The sequence below is a fragment of the Melopsittacus undulatus genome, chromosome 4, assembly GCF_012275295.1.
Source record: "Melopsittacus undulatus isolate bMelUnd1 chromosome 4, bMelUnd1.mat.Z, whole genome shotgun sequence".
NCBI lineage: Eukaryota > Metazoa > Chordata > Aves > Psittaciformes > Psittaculidae > Melopsittacus > Melopsittacus undulatus.
Genome location: NC_047530.1, coordinates 61,662,208 through 61,686,086, shown reverse-complemented (window position 1 = coordinate 61,686,086; position 23,879 = coordinate 61,662,208). Strand labels below are relative to the sequence as shown.

Genomic DNA, 23,879 nt, shown 5'->3' with positions numbered 1-23,879 from the left:
TAAAACGGGGAGAAACATAACTTTGTATTTCATGATTTTTTTGTTTCCAGTGCTTGTGATGACAGCTGTCATGCTGATGTGGGGTTTTGCACTGAGTTAGTATTAAAGTAATGAAAGAAAAGAAACAGATTTCAGTGTGTTTCAGTGAATGTAGGAAGAAACTGAGCAAAACCAAGAAAAAAATAATCCTCTGGAAGCTTTCTATTTCTCTTGGATTTAATACAATTATGTTAAGAGCTTGTTCTAAATTTGCTTTTTGTTTTATTTTAGATTATATTGCTTTGTTCAGCACAAAATGCCATGGCTGTGATTTTCCTGTTGAAGCTGGAGATAAATTCATTGAAGCACTTGGACACACTTGGCATGATACCTGCTTTATTTGTGCTGTAGGTTCTATCCCAAATACTATCTCATTTCTTTATACTCATAAATTGTGAAATAACATCAGAAGACCTGAAAGCAAGAATGACTAACATATGACTAAGAATGCAGAGGGATTGAATTTCATTTTTTTACTTACAGATGGAGGATGGGAATCATTTTGTCCTCCATAAACTCTTACTAGAATTATTATATTTGACCATCACAACTGAGTGCTTTCTAATAAAGCATCCAGTTTTAGAGAGTACATACAGTAATACATACCAGTATTGCTGTTACTCCTTCCAATGTTTACCAAATAAAGATAAAGCAGGATTTAAAATAGATTAACACCATACCCAACAGTATAGCCACAATCTTACTTACAAAGCAGTGCAGTTCATATTTCCATGCAAAATGCTTGTTGAAACTTGTAAAAAGAAGTATGCTTAGTGAGAATGAATAGTAATTAGCATAGAAGTTGGTCAAACTCATCAATCTGTGGTGTATGTACAGCTATGTAGTGTGGCCAAATTCCCACACTCTGCACACAAAATAGTAAAATCCATATGATAAACAGTACTTCGTATGGTTCTAACACAGCTGTGCTACTCTGCAATGTATCATTCCTAAGGTAATAATATCTAGAGCCTCTAATTAACTAAAAATAGTATGCTGGCCACACCAAAAATGACAGTGACAATTTGTAATGTTGGTTAACTTTAAAATTTAGGTTCAAGAGTAGAAAGTATAAAAATGTTTATAAATATCTAAAGCTAAACTAGCTACAGGTCTCTTAAGGTACATGGAAGTGAGTGACAGAAAAAAATTCCTGTGAAAATGGAAGTCTTTTTGAAACTCTAACATAGAAAGGAACACTAAGACAGTGAGTTTCCTTCCCAAATTAACAGCTATTAGTTACTTATATTAGACGCTTTCTCTGAGTATTTCGTGTTCTTTTTGTAAGTTCATTTAACTGTATTCTTATGTATTTATTTAAATTGGCAACCCAATTTTCTGTGGAGGTGATAGTTCTGTTAATGCAGTTCTCACAGCATTTTTTGTTAGGCACTAACCTAATTTCTTTCAGTGGGTTAAGTCAAATGCAAATAAACACATAACTCTTAATTTCTAGCATGCTATCCCCATATCTTTTCACATGATTTTTCTTCCACTTGCAGAAGCACATCACTGATGTTGTCGCTCACTGGTCTTAAGCCTGCCATAAGCATTATGCACATTTATTCTTATTCCTAGTTTCTGATGTATGGACTTTCTTAAGTGGTTCTAGTCAACTCTGACCTTGCAAGCAGTGTTGCACTACTGTGTGTAGATACCTATACAATTCAAAGGCTGTTTAAGCTTATCTAAACCTGGGCTGCCCTGCCTGGGCCATGCATTCTCAAGTGCTTTATGTCAACACCAGCACTTCAGCAGTCAGGCAGAGAACTCTATCTGTTCAAGAATAACCTGGTAAGAATAAGTAATTATTTTTCAGTGATACCAGATGTCCAAATGACTCCTTGATCACATAAGCACCGATACCAAGACAAAGTAATGATAGGAATGAGTGTCTAATAGTACCATGGAAGTATGGTACCTCTGGGCCCATGGCACCTAACCGGAGCTTTTGAAAAATCATACATGAAAAGAAGCTAGGTCTTAGATGAGCTAGCTGCATGTGCTTGAGTGTTCTACTCTCCTTTGACATTCTGCACAAACACTGCTGAGACATGCTGGAGCTGCAAAGGGAAGGGGATTGTGTGCCCTTTTTTAATAGAAACTAGTGAATTTAGTGGTTAGTGATGGCAAGAAAGTAGAGAGAGCAGAAGAGCAGATGCAAATTAGAGCTTAATCTCAACATGGAGTAGGAAAACTACCAAGGCATGCACTTTGATCCTGGAAATCAGATGCACTTCTGCCAAAGAAATGTGTAGGCAGAAGAAAAATACAGTTGTAATAATCGTCTTTCTCTCTCTTTTCTTCTTTTTTTTTTTTCCTGATTGTGTTTATTATTAATTCTAGGTATGCCATGTGAATTTGGAAGGTCAGCCATTCTACTCCAAGAAGGATAAGCCACTGTGCAAGAAGCATGCCCATGCCATCAATGTTTAAATGAAGAGGAACTGGTAGTCAGTAATGCTGAAAAAACCCAGACAGCTAACTGGGCAGTAATAAAGTTGATAACCATGGCTAGCATTTCTTTTGGTAAAATCTAGGAAGTTGATGCTTCTGAAGTTTAACTTTAACCTCTTTTGTAAAAGCAGGACATGCTTTTGGAAGGTTCCTACAGGAACCTACTGAATGAACAATCAAAAACATACAAACTAGTGCAACAGTTGGGGAAAAATGATGAAATTAACTAAAAACTGGAATATAAAAAGTAATATGCAAATACAATTTCAAATTAATTACTCACAGCAGTTTTACTCCTTAGACCACACATTAGTGTTTAAGAACTGGAAAAGACCTTTTGAAATAAGTAATTTTCTTTCATAACAAGAATGAGTAAGTGCCACATATACAATAATCTGGAGAAGCAAAGGCCATAGGTTTCCAACAGGAATAAATAGATTAGAATTTCCTCTATGAAAAGTGAGTGCTATTCCATTACATTGTGATGCCACCTCATAGCATCAAACATTTTAGATTCTTTACAAATATGAATTCTGCCTTGAAATCCATATGTAGTTGGGAAGCCTAGGAGATAAACCATAACTTAGTTTGAAAATAAAGTGGAAACAGAATAATGCCTTCTATAGCCCAGTAACACTGACAGAAGCACATTGGGTCCATCTTACTAGCACTTGGCTTATACATGCACAATAGATTAGTTCATTTTCAAATCCTCATGGAAAAGGACAACTGACTTTCTCCAGATTACTCCTACATTGAATGGAATAGAACTGGCAGGAAAGGCCAGCTTTTAATTCAAAACCAGTTTTCCTTTCCTGTTGCTTTGGTTTCTAATTCCCATTGATATCAGTGGGAAGTAGGAATCTATGTATGGATCTTCACGTTGATGAACACAGAATTCACGCATCCGTCTAGCACAGCTAGGAAGTGGGAGATAGCTTGCAAAAGTTCCCTATTGTGTCCCATATAGTTAGGAAAAGGGCATCTTTTTCTTTTTTTCCCTACAGTAAATTAATGTTGATTAAAAATTCCTAATGGAGCATAATAGGCACACACTCTTCATCACTTTTACTAGTTTAAATGTGACACATCCTGAATGGTAGTAGCTGTTTGCCACTGTAAAACAGTAGTTAGGATCTGACAATGATGATAACCATAAAGTCATCTTTTCTAATACTTTAAGAACAACTTTGAAGTTGTCCGAACAGTTAGTTATAATTTTTTTTTTTGCTAAAGAGCAATACTTGTACTACTGATAATACTTTTGAATTCTAAATATCAATGACTTTTGTATTGGAGATAGCAGTCTAAGTTAAAATGGAAAGGCTGATCAGTACTCAAGTTTTATTTATTTCTTTAAGTGAGAATTATGATGCGTGTATTGACAGCTTGCAGCATTTTGAATTCACTAATTTTGAATTAGTGTTTCTGAGGCTGAGGATGCATTCTATGGGCCACATTCTGATGCCATCCCACCCTATTTTACTTTTTTTGAGTAACAAGAAATTGCAGAGCATTGTCTGCCTTTTCCCTCCTATGGGTAATGCCCTTTTTAAGGAAATGATTGAGTCTTTTCAGGAATGAAGAACTATCCAAAGCTTGGTGGCAGAAAAAAAGGAATTTGGAGCCCTAATATGAGAGTTATGTTAGTTGCAAGCAGTCTGCATCTTGGACAAAAATAACAACCTGAACTGCCTGTGGCAGTTTTGATATGTATGACCTGTATTTATTCAGTGGGTATCTTGGTATCTTAGTTCTCACTGATCTTAGCAGTGATCTGATCTGAGTGCTACAGGGTTAGATTTTTGTGTGCATGAATTATTCTAGACCACTAGTACATTATATGCAAAGCCCTTTTTTTAATATAGCAAGCAAATTTTCTGTTTTCAGTTGGTGCTGGGCTGGTGTGAATATGGTTCCATTGATTACAAAATCCAAAGATCTAGCTCATAATATTCTCTAGAGGCATAAATTGTAATCATGGAAGTATTTTTTTCACTCATATTTGACTTCATTGAATACCTTTTCATAACAGTGAGACAATTCCAGATTTCCTTTTAAGTTTTTGGATGTAATTCAACAAAATGCTGTTTATTATTCTGTTATGTAAGAAAATTCACATGAGTGTTTTATATATTAAGACTGCATTGAAGATTTCTGTGTTATCCACTGAGTAGGACTAGTCCCTGACTATCAGCATCAAAGAGGGAGTCAGGCTCCTTGGGAGGACACAAAATGCTAAGACTTGTGATGCCTCAGAATGTCATGTGTGAAATTTCATTTTTATCTGCATGTGTGTATATGTGTCTCTCTCCACCTTTCCCCTCAAAGTCCTAAAAGCTCTCTCTTCACTGGTGGTGTAAAGGAAGCATTTTAGGAGATGACCAGAGATGGAGGTCTGCAGCTTAGGCAGGGGTACAGTCTGTGAGGAGATGGTGGTAGGAAGCACACCTGGGACTGTCTTTTCTTCATGTTCACGTGAGAGCCCAGATTGCCAGTGGAAGTGGTCCAGGTCAGCCTGCGAGCTGCTGCAGTGGACAGAGGTGTGGGAGGCAAGAATCTTAGTGTGGGCAGGGGAAGGGGGGCTTAGATCAGAGAAGGGAGAGCACCTGTGGCAGCCAGAATGTAGGGGCTCTGGGGGCACCTGGTTGAGTGAAAAGATGACACATTGTGAAGACTGGAAGCCCTTAGTGAAGCTGATGTCAGAGGAGGGGGAATAGCTAGGTAAGGCCAGTTTCACTAAGATGACACGTTAGATAGTTGGGGTGGGGCAGAGGGGTTTAGATGGTAATAGCCAGGGTGACTGACTGCAGTCAGGTAAAGGGCTTGAAGCAAGAAATTAGGGCACAAGTAGCTTGCAAGCTACTTGTAAGCTTGTAAGTAAAGTAAACTTACAAGCTTACAGCCCAGAGAGATAATATGAATACTTATAGAAGAGGTGAGCAAGGGAGATACAGGATCCAATCTAGTAAATTTGAAGTCAGTACGACAGAAAGGTGAATACAATGTCTGTAAGCGTAGCTGAGCTAGCTTGCAGAGTGGCAACAGTGAAAATGCAGCAGCACTGACTTCAATGGGAGCCGTACTAGCTTGAGAGAGTCCTGAAAATTTCCTTGGGCAGATAACTTGCATTGTAATACATGCCCTGACTCCAGCTGGTGTCTGAGCAAGTGAGATTAAAGCTAGTTTACATATCACTGTATGAGGTACACTGGTATCTCTGAATGAAGAACAGAGATACCCTGAGGATTATCATGTAATAAATTTCCTGTTTTGACTTGTGCTGCTTCATAATATGGTCCAAAAATAGGGAATCCACTTACCTGCCCTTGATATCTATATTAAGATATAATTTTTGCACATATCTGAACCAGAAATTTGTGAAGAATAATGTAGTATTTTGACTTTCACAGGGGTAGAATACTACATAACTGCTGACACTCTTTTGCTACATGTCACCTTTGTGATATGGAGGGGGAAAGATACATAGATATATGTAATTCAGAATAGGGCCTTTCAACTATCACTGAATGTACACTCTGTACAAAAATATGCAAGATGAGTAACGTATACTTGTTTATGTTTTAGGTCTTGTAATAGATGCCAGGGACAAGTTCTAAGTTCCTCTAAATATTTCTTTTCATTCAAATTAAGGTCAGGTTTTACATAATAAAGATACTGTACCCCTGAATGACCAAATAAAAAGACCAGTCTTTTATCTAATTAAAAAATGTTCAATAACTTTTCAGTGAAATGCTGCAAAAATGGTCTTAATGATTTTTCCTCTGTTCTTTTTGAGGAACAGGGTAAATGAAATGCTTCCAAAGAAGACTGCTTTTATTACCTGAAAAAAAAAAACAACCCACTCTTATTATTTCTTTTTTTTTCTTTTTAGAAGTTAGTTTTTACTATATTGGGTTTACACATTACACATTTCTAAAATCAATTCAAAACAAGGAAAAAATATTTTCTTTTGGTCCTTCAGTGGTCAGTGCTTTTGGTGAAATGTTTTGTTAAAGACTATTTGTATTTATGTTTAATAATGTGAATGTCCACTGCACTGAACACACTCATTAGTGTCTACTGCTGGGCACCCTAACGTTTATTTGTAGTACTTGTCTCCTGGTAGCAGATCTTAATTTCTTTCGTATTTATAAATATCAGAATTTGAAAATGAGTGGTTTCTTGCCTGCAGTGATCATATTAGAAGTCTAGGTTTTATAATATATTAACATGTTGACTTGATGCCACAAGTGCCCTTGCTTTTAGATGCATTTATTTTTCCTAAGTTCCTAGTTATTTCAGAAACAGAATGTAGTGTGGTTTATGAGGTGTGAGTAACTACCTTGCATGGATTACCTGTGCCAACATGAATAAAACAGTCTCGTAATAAAAGCAATGTGCAAATACAGTTAAAGCTTTATGATTTGGGCATATTTATTAATATGGCATGTGAACAGCTGGCAGCTTTCAGCCACGTAATACTGATAAGAAAGCATACACAAGCTTGTTCTCTCTACTTTGGACCTGAAAAGAAAAAATAAAAGCACTGATTTCAAATTTGTCATGTATCAATATTGAATGTTTTGTTATCCAGATAATACTGTTTTAAACAAATGCTGATGATCTGAGGGCACTTCTTCTGTGAAGCAGGCTGCAAGGGTTGGGCTTGTTCAGCCTGGAGAAGGCTCTGGGGAGGCCTTAGAGCAGCTTCCAGTGCCTAAAGGGGGCCTACATGAAATCTGCAGAGGGACTTACTACAAGGGCATGTAGTGATAGGACAAGAGGAATGGCTTTGAACTGAAAGAGTATAGGTCTAGATTAGATACAAGGAAGAAGTTCTTCACTCTGAGGGTGGGGAGGCACTGGAACAGGTTGCTCGAAGTATTTGTGGCTGCCCCATCCCTGGCAGTGTTCAAGGCCAAGCTGGATGGGGCTCTGAGCAGCCTGGTTTAGTGGAAGGTGTCCCTGCCCATGGCAGGGGGTTTGAACTGGATGATCTTTAAGGTCCCTTCCAACCCAAACCATTCTATGATTATATGATGGTGTTAGTCTGCTTAAAAATGTAATGTACTAACAGTACATGTTGTAACTTAGCAAGGCTTGTATAGTTGCAGACCTTATTGTGTCAACAAATACTGTTTATAGTAACTTTATGAGGAATGGGTAAATTCTGTCTTAGGTTACATTGATGCATCTGAGAACAAAGTTTGATTGCCTAACTTCAAGTGAGTGTTCTTCCATTTCTTAGCAGAAGTGACTTAAGTAATACACAAAAAGCTTTAAACATCTTAACTGAGCTCTAGTGCTGATAAATACTTCCAAATGAAAGAATAGCTTCGTATAACTGTGTGGTTTATAAAAACAGCCATTTTGAGCATTCCTAATGCACACCCCTCAGGAATGCAGGATTTTTAAAGATACAAGTAATTATATTAAACCTAATTAGGAAGTTAGATGATAAATGAACAGACTTGGCTTTAGATAGCATTACAAAGTACAGCATCAGGAATCACAACTTTGTGCACTTTGATTTTATTTTACAGCCCTAATTTCTGTTTACAACGTGCACAAGGAAAAACACAATTCAAAAGAATGAACAGAACATCTGCAGTTTTCTGACAGTTTGCAATTGCTGGTTTTCAGATTGTCCGTTCTGACCTTTAACCTTTGCACAAGACAGTGATTCCTAAACTGTGCACTGTGATCCCCAGAGAGTTCAGCTGTTTGAAGTGGAAGCAATAGAGGCAAAAGCATAGCACTGTGCCAGCTAAAGGGTGCAGAAAGTGTATAGAGCAAAGTTCGTTAGAAAAGGGCACAGTGCAAAGTAGTTTGACAAGAGTTGCATTAAGAGATTTTTAATAGAAGTGAGATTATGGTTTGCTCCAAAAAAAGTGGTGATTTCAAAACTATAGGCTTTGGCATTGTTTCCCTGTCCCGTCCGCCCTCCCCCGCCCCCCAGTCATGAATCTTAAATTCAGCCAGTTTCTGTTGATTAAGAAAGGAAGGAATGTGTGAATAAGATTGCTGAAACCATTATTGAATACACAATGAAATGCTTTGTTCTCCCAGCCAAATCAGAGTTATGGATGAGATTCAGATTATATTCAGGCATAAATTCTGTGCTGTATGCCTATAAAACATGCCTTGGATTGCTGTTAAAAATACAGTTCCTCCTCCTTTTAGGAAGATTACATCAAAAGAAAACAGTAACAAATGCGTTGTACTAATAAGGACTGTCAGACTGAGTCAGAAGACTTTTCTGTGTAATAAGGACAAGTGGAATGAAGTTTTTTTGAAGGAAGCTAAACTTTTGAACAAAACATGCTTTTCTTGAAAAGTTTATAGATTTTAACTGTTATGGGGATAATAAATTAGTATGCATCAGGTATCACTGATAAATCTGCCTCCACCTCAAAAGTACTTTATAATCTTACTACTTTAGAAATCAGATTATTTTCATTCATGACAAAGATCTTATGGAAATTTTTCTGCTTCCTCTTAGTTTTCCTATGTGTAGTGCTACTGAAAACAAGTTGAGGCCTTTCTGAAGCTGAATTAAAGATTTATTCTTCTTTTAATTAGAAGATCTAGATAAAATTACATCTTTGAATTGAATAAATTTGATGGTCCTTCCAGTGGTTGTGGAATGAATACTGCTGCTACAGGAAAGCTAGAGAATTTACTTGTTTTCTGGAATGTTTTATTCTTACATGGAATGGGATGTTTAGGATTTTTAGGAAGATTAATAAATATCCATAGTCATAATTAAGGATCTATTTCAGAACAAAAAATAACCACAGGATTTTAATTATTTTAAGACCTAATAATACGTAGTCTGGAAAAGACTGTTCAGATGATTTAGTTTGATTTAAAGAAATCTTACTGTTGATGAATACAAACATTCCAATATGCATGTATGGAAAATGTATGTTAAGTGCATGTGTTTCATACCTGCAGTATTTGGGCCTAAATTGTTGGTATATAGTCCATTTACTATACATAGCATAGTGATAATGCATTAAACCAGGTGCACCTAGAGACCTAGTTTTTGTTACCAGTTTTTCATTACCAATATCTTTGTGCTTTGAGGTAACATCTTTACTGTTCTGATAGCATAGAAGATGTGGGAGCAGAAAGAAGGGCACACTTGCCAAAATCTGACTTCATATGAAAAATATGAATAAAAAATGTATTTGTGCATTATAACCAAAGACTAAATATATTCCTTCACAACTAAATGTTCTCCTGCAGTACCCAATGCCACTGCTAGGCCTGCATGTTCCTTAACCCATTTTCTTTCCTTTTTCTTCCTGGAAATTTTTCTCTGTACGGACTGAGGACATTATAAATTTCCCTATGATTTCTGCACATATGGAAGCCCGACCAGACTTACTAGTAAACATTCTTGTAAGCTAGGTAACAGTGTGGAGTAGAAAGAAATACAATGTGCTGTGCTGCTCAAGTGAGTGTATTCAGTCAGCCTAATGCATCCGGGAAATACCAGATTTACTGAGATTTATTGTGGATACACAATATATATGACACTAATTGGAAGTTTCTGCTTTACTGCATATATGCTACACAGCATCTATGCTATATTGCGCTATATTTCTGCCAAAAAACCCTTGCAAAAATGTGATAGTGTTAGCGAGATTCAGGTTCTAGGTGTTGCATCAAATGTAGCATACCTGAATCAAAACTGTGTTGTTATGAAATAATGACAGAACATAGTTATCCTTTGAGTCTCTTATTCCAGTGCCAGCTCTGCAGCAAAAGGAGAGTAGGGCTGTATTTTATGTGGATGATTATTTTCTGCCATCTGTATTATGTAAACCAGTTTATGGGAGCTTTTCTGTATTGTCGTTCTTCCATTACTTTGTTGTGACACCAAGTAGGCTGAATCCAAACTTGCAAAGATTGAAGGATTTATTTGTGCTCACATTGAGGGACTCCACATTTCCCCCATGTAATTTACTGAGCTTTGTGCTACATATCTTGTAATGGACTGGAAACAGACTGGTGGTGTTAATTACACCTATGCACACAACTATGTACTTTTAGGTTAGAAGGAGCATCCTGACAGATTAAATTCCTAGTATCAAATACATAACATATTATCTACCTTTTATAGACTTACATGGCTGGTAGTTGTTGGAGACTTGATTGACTTCCTAAGCAGTTGCAGAAGCTGCTCTCTGTTCAGAAGTTCTCTAAAAAGAGGGTAAATGTTATTAAAAAGTAGGCACTAAAGTTTGGGGGCAGTGTATATCCTTAGGGTCCAGACTGTCACTATTTAGTACAACCAATGCATAACAGAAATGCTGGGCTGTTACTACTCCTCTCTAACTCTGGGGAAGAATCCTTATCCCCCTCCAGCTTAGGGAAAATCACTGGCACAGAAAGGTATCTCTGTGTGCCAGCTTCAGAGAACCTGGCCACAAATACTTAAGCTGACAAGATTTTCCTCATTCCTTTAAAGGACAGGGACAGAGCTTTTTGCTTTCTCTGCTCCCATAACATGAAGAAAAAAAAACCCCAGAATATTTAAAACCCCAGAATATTTAAATCAAAGGATAGTTAACTAAACATTTATTTTAGACTTTCATTATTAAGTGCAACTAATTCACTTAAAAGTGAATTGCTATCAAAGAGAGCACATGTGAAAGTCATAAAATGAGATAAAAACTAAGGAGAGTGAACATGCAAAGGAATGCAGCTCTTAGCATAACAATTAACTACTCAATCTACCCTTCCTTTATTCCTTACAGGATAATTCACTGTAACTGAATTAATGGTGAAACATTCACTAATAGGCCTTGCTAAGGAAATAGGAGCAGTGTATCAGGATATCCTTTTTCCGCCCTAGCGTACCAATACTTTCAATTTTATATACAACGGAAGTAATTAATTGTAACACAAAGAAGCACAGCTGTGTTTCCTGATGGTCACGCATGCAATAGCTACTATTGTTTAGTTTTTGAGTATGTAAACCGAAAAGTGTTTAACTGCTTTGAACATGCTATATTTTTGGGATTTAATTTCCATTAGTAGCTTTGACTTTATAGTGGAATTTTAATATGCTATTATCTTAGTTCCAATCCTGCATCGCTAATCAGGTAATTTTTGCTGATGCCAGTGGGAATTTAAACTGAATTTGGTATAGCTGCCAAATTAGGAGATTTGCAGACACAGGCCAGTTCCTCACTGGAAGCAAAGTAGGTTATAGACTATTGGTGAGGATTTGCATTTAGTAGTTTGTGTTTCTTTAACTTGTTCAAGTTCCAGTTCCAGGTATGCTGCAGACTAAGGGAGAAAAACTTTATTGCTATGCCTTTAATTTCATTATGTATTTTCAGACACACTAGTTGATGGCTGTGACTGAAATACAAGCATATTATTAATTTTGCTGCATTTGTTCTTATTTAACAGCAATGCATTCATGATTAAATATATACTTATACTAGAAAAAAATAAGGATTTGATAAATTGAAATGATTTAGTTCATTTGTTTTGTAAAGAATTCAGATCTGTTAATCAAGAAATGTTAATACGTACTTTTCAATCTAAGGATTATTCAAACTTGTAAAAGCAACTAACAAATACCTCATAATGAGAGGTGGAGGCACACAAATATATCTTAGATGTACTCTTAGAGAGAAGTTGATAATTCAAACTTCCTTGTAGAGCACTCGGCACTGCAGACTGATAGTTAAATCAGAATTAACACTTTAAAATCAGCACTAAGAGACTAAATCTAAATACTTCATCTTCTCAGACAAAATTAGATTTTCAGGATTTTATTTGCAGGCCTCTAAAGAAAACACAGTACTAGTTCACCAAACAAACTGATGTGAGTGAAGCACCCAGGTGAGGCCTCTGCTGAGCCTGAAAACACTTTCTTTTTCTGTGAAGACTTTTGATGTTCTTGCTATCCAACACTGGTTTTAAGAAAAAATAATTTCAAATGTTTCTTTGTACTTATAAGGAGAGTTATCTCAGGGTTTATTATGCCCTTGTGAAAAGACTGCAATACGGGGTTTGTACCTGGGAATCCCTAAAAACAGAAATACACAGTTCAACTAGGCACAGAGAGAAGAAACAGAAAAAGCAACCGGAAATTTTGCTCGACTGGCAAAATGTCTCCTAGAGAACTTGTAACATTAAGAAAAGTGCTCTGATGCACTGAGCTGCATACTGCACAGCTCAGTAAGGAACCAGTTCACGTCCTGCAGCAGCTGTGTAAGGCACATGACAGGTATAGCCATTACATCCTTCTTCTCACCTGCACAAAGCTAAAAACGAATCTGGTCTGCAGGAGCCCAGAAGTAACCTCTAAATACATCAAGTTCTTAAGCCCTGGGAACAGTTTCCTGTTTCCTTGTGCCTGTGCTCTGCACATTGAGCAGTGCTGCATTGTGCTCAGCTCCATGCTGTGCTTTGTGGGCTGAAGGTTCGCCAGGGCTTGTGGTGCTGATGAAGACTTTTGCTTTTTTGCTATGAGTGCTTCATTAGCAGAATTTTTTAAAAAACGCATTTCCTCACAGATTTGGTTCTGCCTTATTGAATTAATTATACTTACATTTACAACACTTGATAAATAAAATCCATGACATCTCTAAGTAACAAACAGCTGAATAAATTTATAATCAAAAAATATGCTTTCAAGTAAAACAATTCTGAAAAAAGACAAAGCCAAATTCATGTCATTTCAAGTGAAAAAATTGTGTCCCTGGCTGAAGGATAATATTCTTTTAATATGTAACACAGAATATTTATTTTGGTAACAGTAAGAGAGAAATACTCATCTAATTGCAAACAGTTTTCAAAAATGTATTTGGACCACAGATATAAGACATATGAATTCCAGAGACTGAAGAGAAGAAGGATCTACAAAGATAAAGTCGTATCATGTGGCTGACTTCCCTATATATGCCTCTTTGTTCTTAAAGATCTTTCAATATTTAAGATTTGCAGTTCCCAAGTGATCCCAAGAACTACTAAGAAATTCCTGGAAAGGAAATGACAAAGAAAACAGCTGGAAGACTATCCTATTAATGTTTTTTTTTTTATACATTTTCAAATACAGCTCTCTTCCTTATGACAGACAGTCCTGAACTGCTTCTTCTGTTTCATGTTAGACTTCCACACCCCATCCTGGCCAAATTTACAATGAATATATTCAGATTCTCAGATTACAGTCTTTGAGTGTTGATCAATTAACAAAATAAATATTTAATGTTACCAAAACCTGATGTGTCCGCGTTTTTGCAGACTCCCAAAATCTTCAACAAGTAAGATGTTTGTTAATGATAACTAGCTCACTTGAACCCTGTGTCTTTCTGACTGTCTGTCGTCTAAAGTATTCATCTTCTGGTTTAAATAGATATCTCTACTTATCCTGAAAGGATAAGCAAAACAAAAAAAAAACCCAGGTTTGATTCTTCACAGTTTGACAAAAAAATCTTGGATTAAACTTCCAGTTACTTTCATTTGGGAAAATACAACTGGGTTCTTCAGGTGGCACATAAGAAGACTCTTCTAAGACCAGGTTGAACATCTCATGTGTCAGGATTGGCCAACACTCCCTTTCTCATACACAGACTGCTGTATGATTGTAAATAAGTAATTTTAGCTTATTTGTATTGTTTTCATACTTTGGTTAAAATCTGTATGTTTCAAAAATGACAGTTTATACCTGTATGAAATTGAAAATATACTGTAAGTTCTACACTGTTTTGAAAGACACCAGTACTATCCATGTGATGTTTCACCAGATATCCATCACAATCTAAATATTTTTTAAGGGTGTTATGATTCATCATTTTAGATCAAGGTTCAATTCTGTGTTCTGCAGCCCTAATATCATTGTGATGGTTTTCTTCTACTGACTTTATTCTGTGATTAAGACAACTATTTACACAGTGCTCATTTATGCAGAGAATAGGCATATAGGCCATGGCAGTGCAAGCTTCATACATAGCAACATGATTTCTGACCTGATGGGGACTACCACCTGTGGCATCTTCAGTGCCTTGCAAAGTACTAGCTGGAACCGCAGTTTCTGTGAGGTGCAGATTTACTCACCATGAATTGGGTGGAAATGGTTGATCCATTTCACCCAAAGGATCAAATAAATTTCAAGGCTAGTGGCTTTTGCTAAATTCATGCCTATTAAACAAGTATCCAGCATCTGAAAAGTACAAGAATATATAACCACACAGATACTACTTAAAGAGACGCTAGCTCTAACAGCTTTGGTTCTGGTTGGGAGCACACACACACATGTTGCATTCTTCTTCCATATTAAGTGTCTATTCTGTTGGTACAGTCTGATAGCAGAGTGGAAGAACAGCAGACTCATATTTTCCTTTGAAATTATAAACATAAGTATTCAAGTTCTGTATTATTTGGCATGAAAGCTGTGATTTTGTCTTTCTTGCAGGCTGTCTTTATTTTGGACACTGACAGATTTTTCTGGATGATGGTTATCGGAAAAAATTTTCTAAAAGTCTAGTGAGATGAGACCTGTATTTTTAAATACATATCACAGTTGTATCTGGCCACCTACACTTCCTAGGTGTGCCCTTAGCTGCTCACATTTTAAAGGAGTCTGTAAAGTTGCTAGGTTTGAACTTACACATCCTCTTTTGTTTTGCTATATAGGATAGTGTGCCAGCTAAGCACTCACCTAGCAATGCATGGGTATAACGCAGGTGATGATACTGCAGCAGCAGTGCTCTCATCTTACATTCAGAGGTGGCCACTCTGGAGTGCAGTACACAGTATTTACAAGACCTATCTAATATTAGTATGCTAAAATGGAGCTAGGCTGCAGAGAGGTCAACTAAATAAGCAAGCCTGTGTTTCCCACAGTCTATGCACATGTAGTTCTTTGGCACCGGTAAATGAGATTGCCTCCCAATTGGTTATTCTCTAGAAACAGTTTATCTGGACAGGCATCTTGACACTAAAAATTGCTGGTCTTGAAGACCTGAAGGGTGTTTTGGTCTGCAGCAAAGGGAAACTGAGTAGGTTTGTATGATCCCTATGAACTTCATTTCCCCCTATAGTTGGCTTTGTGTACAAAGTCCTTGATGCAGAATAGCCAAGTGACAGGAGATGCGAAAGGCAAGACCACTTCAACAACACAACTGCTGCCGCTTTGATGAGTGAAGGGTTAAAAGGAGCAGCTCAGGTGGGAACAGTGTGGTCTCCTTGTCATATGACATACAGTCATTAAAACTCCTGCACTACTGCTAGGAGACCTCATTTGAAGACAGACAGACAAATTACTACTTTGCTGATTTGTCCTAATGATGAAGAGCTTGGAAGTGCAATGCAAATCATGGCCTTCAGCAACCTTATCAGTGAGCAAAGCAGCTCATTGCAGAAGTTATAATGTATTCCGATCTAACAAACTGGGCTTATTTATTTAGAGATACAGGTAATGGAAAAAAGCAAACAAATAATCCTGTCCTTTGCAATGGAACTCTATCTCTCATAGGGCACTGCAGCGTCAACCTTTTTGTAACTCTTTTCCCACAAAGCTAAAAGGCCCATTTGAGGCTCTATTTTTTCCCTGTGCTAGTGCCACCATTGCCTGCTCGTTGCCCACCCCAGCTCACGCTCAGGCTCCCTTTTAATTCACATGGAAGTGGCTATGGTAATCCTCCACCCACCTACTCTCAGTCCTGGCAGCTTGTCCATTTTCCACAGCGGCAACTCTGCCAGCATCTGGATGGAGCTTCTGGGCCCTGTAGCCATATCCAGCCCCAGCTGCTTCCCATCTCCCAGTGCCTCTTCTTGGCCAGCAGTGCCTCCATGACACCTACTTGGCCAGTTTCTGCCCACACAGCTTCCCGGTCTTCCCTAGAGGAGCTCCCCATGCTCTTCACTGGGAAAACCCTTCTTTCCTAGAGAAGGGAAAGGTCCCACCACTTCTTCTGTCCCAGGGAAGTGGTAAAATAGCCATCTTTACAAGCGATCAAAACTTTCAGACGAGGCCTTCAGTGATACAGTTTAGTGGTGGACTTGGCAGTCCTGAGGTAAAGGTTGGCCTTGATGATCTTACAGGCCTTTTCCACCCTAATTGATTCTCCGGTTCCCGGTGGCGGCGGGGTAAGGAACGCCTCGGTGCCGGGGCGGTGTGAGGGTGGCCGAGCAGGGCAAAGAGCCTAGCGCCAAGCTCACTGAGGCGGCGGCCGGCTGCGGCCTGCGCTCCTGCCCGAGGAGGGGCTCCGGGGGAGGAACAGCAGGCCCGGCCCGTTTCTGCCGGCCCGTGTTGACGGCAGGGCGGCGGGGAGCCCTCCTGGGGTGCGCCGCGCGCGGGGACACGAGAGCGCGCCCGGCACCCCCGCCGAGGGCCTCGGAGGGGGCCACGCGAGGACGCGCCGCCGTCGGCCGCTGCTGCGGCTGCGCGAACGCGCGCGCGCTCCCGCCCACCCTTCTCAGCCCCCGCCGTGCGCGCTCCCGCGAGGCCGTCGGCTGCAGTGATTGGGATCCGGCCCCTGCCCGCCCCGCCCCGCCCCGCACCGCGCTGGGAGCCCTGCCGGGACGGAGCCTGCGCCGAGCTCCGGCCGCGCTGTGCCGCCCGAGCCTCCGTCTCACCGGAGCCGTCTGCGGAGTGCGGCGGGGAGCGGACCCCCTCCCCCTTCGCTTTCCCTCCGGCCTCGGAGGATGAGGAGCCCGCACCGCCGGTGAGTGCGGGGCCGGGCCGGGTTGGGTTGGGTTGGGCCACCCTTCCGGCGCGGAGGCCCCGGCTGTGCGTGCGTGCGGCTGAGGGGCGTCCCGGGCGGCCCGCTGCGGCCCTCCCTCACCCGGCCGGGGCCGCGGGGCGCTGTTCCTCTCGCCGTCGGCCGTTCCACCCCCGGCGGTGCTTGGCAGGGTCTGCGCCCCCTCACCTCCCCGAGTCTCGCTCTCTGCCGCCCGGCCCCGGGCAGCGCCGTCGAACGCGAACACCCACTGCGGCTCGCCTGTGTGGCGGCGGTTCTACCTCACCGGCCTTTCTCCTCAGGGGGGCCGTGAGCGGTGCCCCTCCGCTCCCCGGCCGGCGGGGGTCGGCCTGCGGGAGGCTGCTCGGGGCCGGCGGTTTCCTGCGTGGGCACGGGGGCCGCCGGCACGGCGCTGGCGGGGCCGGGCCGCCTGGCAGCCTGCGCCGCGGCCTCCTCTCGCCGTGCGCTCCCTCCCCCCGCGTCTGCGCCCCTGGTGTTGTAATGCCGGGCTCGGTGCCGAGCGGCCCAGCCGGAGCGAGAGGCAGCGGCTGTGGTGGGGACGGGGCGAGGAAGAAGGTGCTTCGTCTGCCTTTTGTTGGGAAACGGCTTCTCGGGTCTGTTACCGGTTCGCGATGTGAAATGGAAACCTGAAGGAAGAATAAACCCGGATCTTCGTGCGTACCTTAATCATAAAGGATTGTGCTGTTCAACACCGATGAAGTAGGATGTTTTCATAACTGATTATAAATTCTGTTGAATAGGATTTAAAAACATAAATGGTTCTTTACCACCCTTCAATCAATTTTGATGAACTTAAGACGGAATTCAGCAGCAGGGAATGATAGTAAATGATGGTATTTTCATTCGTCAGTGTCCTGTTACTTTGTGTGGAAACTTGTGTGATGGTTCTTCCTACGGTAACTTGATTCTGGTTCTGATTTACGGTTTTTGTTTTCTCTGGACAGGTACTTAATTTTGAGTTCTTTTATCGAGTTAGTGTCCTAGGGATTGTTCAAACCTGTTATGTGTAGGAATACAGAAGCTGCTTTAGTGGACGAGGAAGACGGCCAGATTGCAAAAGCTGCCTGGTTTGTAGCAGAACGTAATCCTGGAATAAAAGACGTTAACATGAGAGCAGTTTATATTCAGATACTTTATCCAGTCCCTAGCCAGAAATACCCCATGTTGTGGCATTTGTAGCAATCTGGATGAAATTTTTGCTGGCAAAGTATTTGTTCTTTGTTTTTGTGCTTTTGCTCATTTTGTAGCCTTTTCTTAGGTTATTCACCACATTTCGTTTGTTATGTATGTGTTTTGTATGTATTTATACAGAGACATACAGCCTGGTAGGCTTTGACTTGTAGTCTGAAGTTTTCTCACACAGCTGTGAGATTCAGCTGCCAGTTCTTCCTATGTTCACTGCCTGCTCTTTCCCAGGGATAATGAATACATGTTCCTGGGTCAGACTTCTTTAATTTGATTTTTGTTAAATTGTGAAGTAATTAGGTTTAAAGGATGTTACCTGGTCCAGCCCCTCTTCAAATCCCAGAAGAAAGCTGTTGGTAAATTTCAAGCCTGAAATAGCATGCTACTTGGAATTCATTGGTCAAATAAGTATTTACTAAAACAATATGTAGCTGGACCGTAGAGTTTCTTAAAGTCGGTGTATGGATCCTTGCAGTGAAAACTCTGTGCTTCATTATGAGAATTAAAACTACTGAATATGGTAGTGTGTAAACAACATATGCTTTTTTGCGATACCAGCGTTCAGGAATTGAGGATCTAAAGTGTAAGTCATGTAACCAAAGTAATTAACTTTATTCTTTATAGTAGTTGGTGTGCTTATTGAACTATTCCAAGTCAGGGCTAACAAAATAATGATTGTGTTTGGGATTGAATATGGCTTGTGTTCAGATGTGCAGTAAACAGTGTCTGCTAACTTCTTTCCAAATGGACATGCATTTGTCATAGATGAGCATTACTGATGTATGAAATGTCATGAAGTATTGCATTACAAAAAGGAAAGGATTTTGGAGAAGCAAGTGATAGCTTTGTCTACTTCCCAGGGTTCTGAGCGGCAACATGATAGTGGATAAATGATTTTGCTTTGGTTTTGGTTTGGTTTGTTTTTGGTGGGGTGTTGTGTGAGTTTTTGTTGTTGGGGTTGTTGGTTTTTTTTTGGGGGGTGGGCTTTTTTTTAATTGATTATCTTATTATTTTTACTTGGTTTTAAAATTGGCAATTATGATAATGTGTTGTTTGTCTTCCAAGAAGTAGTATACAGGTTCTGTGGCTATGCAATATTAACCAAAAAAAAACCCCAACAAAACCAACCAAAAAAAAAACCAACAAAAAACCCACCAACCAACCAAAAAAAAACTAGGGAAGGACTTGCTAAATATTAATGGCATTATATTTATGTAATGACAAATCAGTGCGGGCTGTATTCTAGAGTCATTTAACTTGGAAAAGACCTTTAAGACCATCAAATCCAACTGTTAACCTAGCACTGCCAAGTCCACCACTAAACTATGTCCCTAAATATTTTAAAAGGAAACAGTGTTTTGAAAACGGTGATATTAAGTAACTGAATTAATGGAATATCTCTTAAACTGATAGTCAGTGTAATGAAGAAATTTACAACTTTCAAAGAAACTCTGAGGCACAAATATATAGATTGGAAGATCCACATACATCCTTCTCACAGAAGGGATCGAAGAACTGGTATTTGTGCTTGCAGTAATTTTTGGTATAGCTGGGCTTTCCAAAAGAAACAAGCTGATCTTCTCTAAAGCCCGTAAAAGAGAACAAACAAAAGGCAAAAAACACCCCTTATTTTCTTCTTTTGTTTGTGGTTGGGGCTGCTAACTTATGATGGGGGACAGTACCTCTTCCCAAGAGCAGGTAAAGGTCTGCCACATGTTGCTGCAGTGACTTTTTTGGTAGATTGTTGAAAAGCATAGATGGATGAATGAGACCAGACAGTACGTGGCAGGGAATGTGTTACAAATGTGTATGTTTCTCCCTTGCTTCTGTTGAAGATGAGTTGCAGATCTGTGCTTTCTAGCTGGATATTTGGGAAGGTGTCTAGTATTTCTTGGCTCCCTAGTAAGAAGAGGACATTTTTTTTCTGTCTCAAATTTTCTTCATTTGCCTTACTGTCATCAGTAATTTAAAGATGCAGCATGTCAGAGTTGTACCTGTGTGCAGATGGAGTACTTGCAGCCTTGCTCACTTGCTGATATTCCCAAAATGCAGGACTTGGTGGCAGGCACAGAGTGCATGTGCTCAGTGGTCCCACAGCAAACTTTCACCTTCTGCTGCTTCTCATTTAGTAGTTCCACTTTTTCCTTTCTTGGACAAGAACCCTCTGTGGTCACCCCACCACACTCATTCTGATGGTCCCCGGGCATGACTTCTGTGCCTTCCACAATGGTTAGTGCTTTAAAAGGAAAGCGGGGAGTTTCTTTATGCCCGATTTTCTTGCAGTACCTTAGAAGTTGCTGTGAAATCTGTTGAGGGTTTGATATTTTTGACATAAAGTAGTTTTACTTATGCTGAAAAATGTTTAAAACTGAAAACAAAAGTAAAATTTAACTTGCTATATTGTATCCTTTGAATGTAGTATGGAGACTGAAATAGGTGATCCTTAAAATTGGGGAAAAAGTTCAGATAGTGACCTTATTTGTCTTCATTGTACAGAAAACATCATTTTAATGTTCTGAATGCTCTTATTGAGAAGATATATGAAGGTAGCCATTTTGTGAGGGATTCAGTTCAGAAACATCTGCTCAGTACTTTGTAGGCTGGGTATGTAATCCTCAAGAGGTTTACTTTGATACAAATAACTAGCCTGCTGCTGATCAGGCTAATCAGCTAGGGAACAAGCTGCTAACTCGCCGGAATGGTCTTCCCAGCACCTCACTGGGTTGTGTTTATAGAACATACTAGGTGCATTTTATGCCTACTGTCCCCCAAAAGAAAAACAGAATAATTAGTCTTGTAGTCTTCAATATCTCTGCAATATGTATTTTGAAATTCATTGTGTTGGGATCGTGACACAAACATTTTAGGTCACTGTATGTTTGATATATTAAGAAGCTTGTGAACTTTATTGTGGTAATGATAAGATGCATGAGCTTCTGGTTATGACTTTGCTGTTTCAGCTGTACAAAAATGGTATGAAAAATATGGTCAATCTGTTTTAGATTTACCATCCAGATAGTTTTATTTCTTGCCATTTTTCTATTTGGTATCTTGTAGTTGCCTTCCCATTTCATTTGAATTTCTTGCTTAAGTTTACTGCTTTATAATTATAATATACACTTCCATTTTATATATGGTAAATAAAATTGAAAGTATTAAAGCAGGAAAATTAGCCCTTGTTCATGATTGGGATAATATTCATAGATTGTATATGTATGATGAAAGGAGAAGCAACAGCAAAGCCCTGTTTAAGGCCCACTGTGTTAGCACCTTAGTCTTTTTGCAGGGACATCTGTTGTTACACTGAAGACGATTGACTTGAAGCTATTCCTCAGTCATCAGCTGAGTCTGCTCTCTGTACTGGATTTAATGGTGGTTGTATTCGGGGTTGGGAGAGGTGCTCTGAGTAGCTGAAGGGCATGGACTTTAAGTGTTTTATAAGGTTCTGATAAGACAAAATCTGTGAAGTAGTAGTTCATCGCATGCATACCTGCAGCAAGTGGCTGTATGCTCTGATGCTCATTTTGTCTCCAAAATAGAATTTCCCAAAATACAGAGGAAAATATAGTAGGTTTAAGCATGATTTCAGTAGGTGATGACTTTGGCTGTGCTTATAAAGGAGAAAAAAATCAGTATTACTAACACAGCACTGCAGTACTATAGTTTAATTTGCATCATATAAAAGCAGCAATGCTTTTTGCAAAAAAAAATTACTTAAATTTTCTGTGTCCTCAAATAATTGCTTTACATGATGATTTCAGTCAACTTTCTTAGCATAAAATGTGCAAGCAACTAGCAATTCTTTGTGCCTGTGTACCTTCAGTTCACTATCTTAAGGAGAAAACTATTAATGTTGCCATGTTTTGGCTGATAAAAATACAAGCAGATGTAGCAGGGATAAGTCAGAGAAATATCAAAGAAAGTCTTAGAAGGTATGTGCCAGGATACAGACTTGGTTCATGGAAGTGATTTCCTTTTCACTGCTGCAGCTGTTGAAATGGTCTAAATTTGATCCTCTCTTGCCTTTCTGCTGTTAAAAGTTTTTCTTGATTTGGAGAAAGCCTAAAAATGTTCGTAGGCCTTCGTACTCCCTCTGTGAGAGCCTGATCCCAAGCTTGACTGGAAATAGTGAGCAGAACCCACATAACTTCTGGAGGACTAAAGTCGTTAGAGACTTTGCTTCTGCTGAGAATGACTATTCTGCCCATGAAAGATTTGTTGTGGAAATGAGTACATTATGTGCTTAGAGTCAGAGTTTCAGGGATATACAAGTCGTGAATAAGCTCAGATATAATTTTCTTAATTTAGAAGTGTCTTGGAGAAGGTTTCAGAAACCCTCCCGTACCCTTCTCTGTGCTGTCTGAAGGGCAAGCTTTGCAGTTGTCAGACACTGGTTTGGACAACTGAGTGTTAATTATACTCTGGGATTGGGACAGGGCATAGGAGGTCATTGCCAGCTTGTGAGATGCAGCCATTCTTCTTAGGTTCAACACCCAAAACATGGACTGTCTTCTGGTCATGTAGTGGTACTGAGTGCTAAGCACAAATTCCTCTGTTGGTAGACGATAAGGGAGGTTTGATTAAGAATTTTTGTTTGTATTGCTTTAAAGTATCCTTTTAGAAACTTGTTTTGAATGTCTCTACTCTTAAATACAAAGCAAACAATAAATCCCACAGAACAAAAAAAGTATTTTTTTTTCATTTTATGTATTGATGCTTTTTTTTCAATTGTATTTTCTATATTTGCTAGTTCACAACCTTTTTTTTTTCTGAAAATATTGTACAGAAAGTTTTCTGTAGCAGTGTTCTGGAGTGCATGTTATTCAGTGGGATTGAGGACTGTGCCCTTTCTCGCCCAGGCAAATTGTTATTGTGAGTATAAAACTAAAATAACAATTCAATAGGTTTTACACTTGCTGAGCTGAACCAGTGATCCTACTAGTGATAATTCTTCTTTAAAACCTACAGTGTGGGCCAGAGTTTCAGACAGACAGTATTGTATGTCCTGTCTTCTACTTTAGTTAGAGGAACAGAAGTTTCTTTTTGAACAATGCTAACTCCATTTAAATTTTTATATATATTTTTTTTTACTACTTTTGTGTTCACTGATTCTTTGCTAAGTTAAGTTGACAACCATAGGTACTGGTTAACACTAATCTCTATATGTTTTGTAAAACTCCTGGGTTTTTTTTTTTTGTTTTGTTTTTGTTTTTTTGAAGCTTACAACTATGAAAAACTTAAAAGTTAATCATAAGACGAAGTTATTCTTCTTAGACAAAAAAGTTAATCTAAGATGAAGAATCAAAACCTGGAATGATGTTCTACTCAGAAGTTAGGGCAGAGGGTTCTTATGAGGTGCAGGAACATTGCCATATAGCTGATACTATTCAGATTCCTGCTCTTACGATTTCTTGGAAGGAATGCAGTTAGAGACTCGCCAGCTTGGGTTAAACCAGGAACTGT

General features: G+C 39.4%; 2 protein-coding genes across 3 annotated transcripts in view; both read left to right on the top strand.

Moving 5' to 3' along the window:
• LDB3 (LIM domain binding 3) overlaps nt 1-2,491 on the top strand; it is a 114,266-nt gene extending 111,775 nt beyond the window's left edge. Inside the window, exons 18-19 of the mRNA XM_031053386.2 lie at nt 271-386; nt 2,386-2,491. Coding sequence (XP_030909246.2) covers nt 271-386; nt 2,386-2,475 — 206 coding nt within the window. The 3' untranslated portion in view covers nt 2,476-2,491. The remainder of the gene's footprint in view (nt 1-270; nt 387-2,385) is intronic.
• A 14,552-nt stretch (nt 2,492-17,043) lies between these two features.
• The window catches only part of BMPR1A (bone morphogenetic protein receptor type 1A), an 83,477-nt gene continuing 76,641 nt past the window's right edge, over nt 17,044-23,879 (top strand). For both annotated transcript variants that reach the window (XM_034061738.1, XM_034061737.1), the window contains exon 1: nt 17,044-17,195. The gene's annotated coding sequence lies outside the window, so the exon portion shown is untranslated. The remainder of the gene's footprint in view (nt 17,196-23,879) is intronic.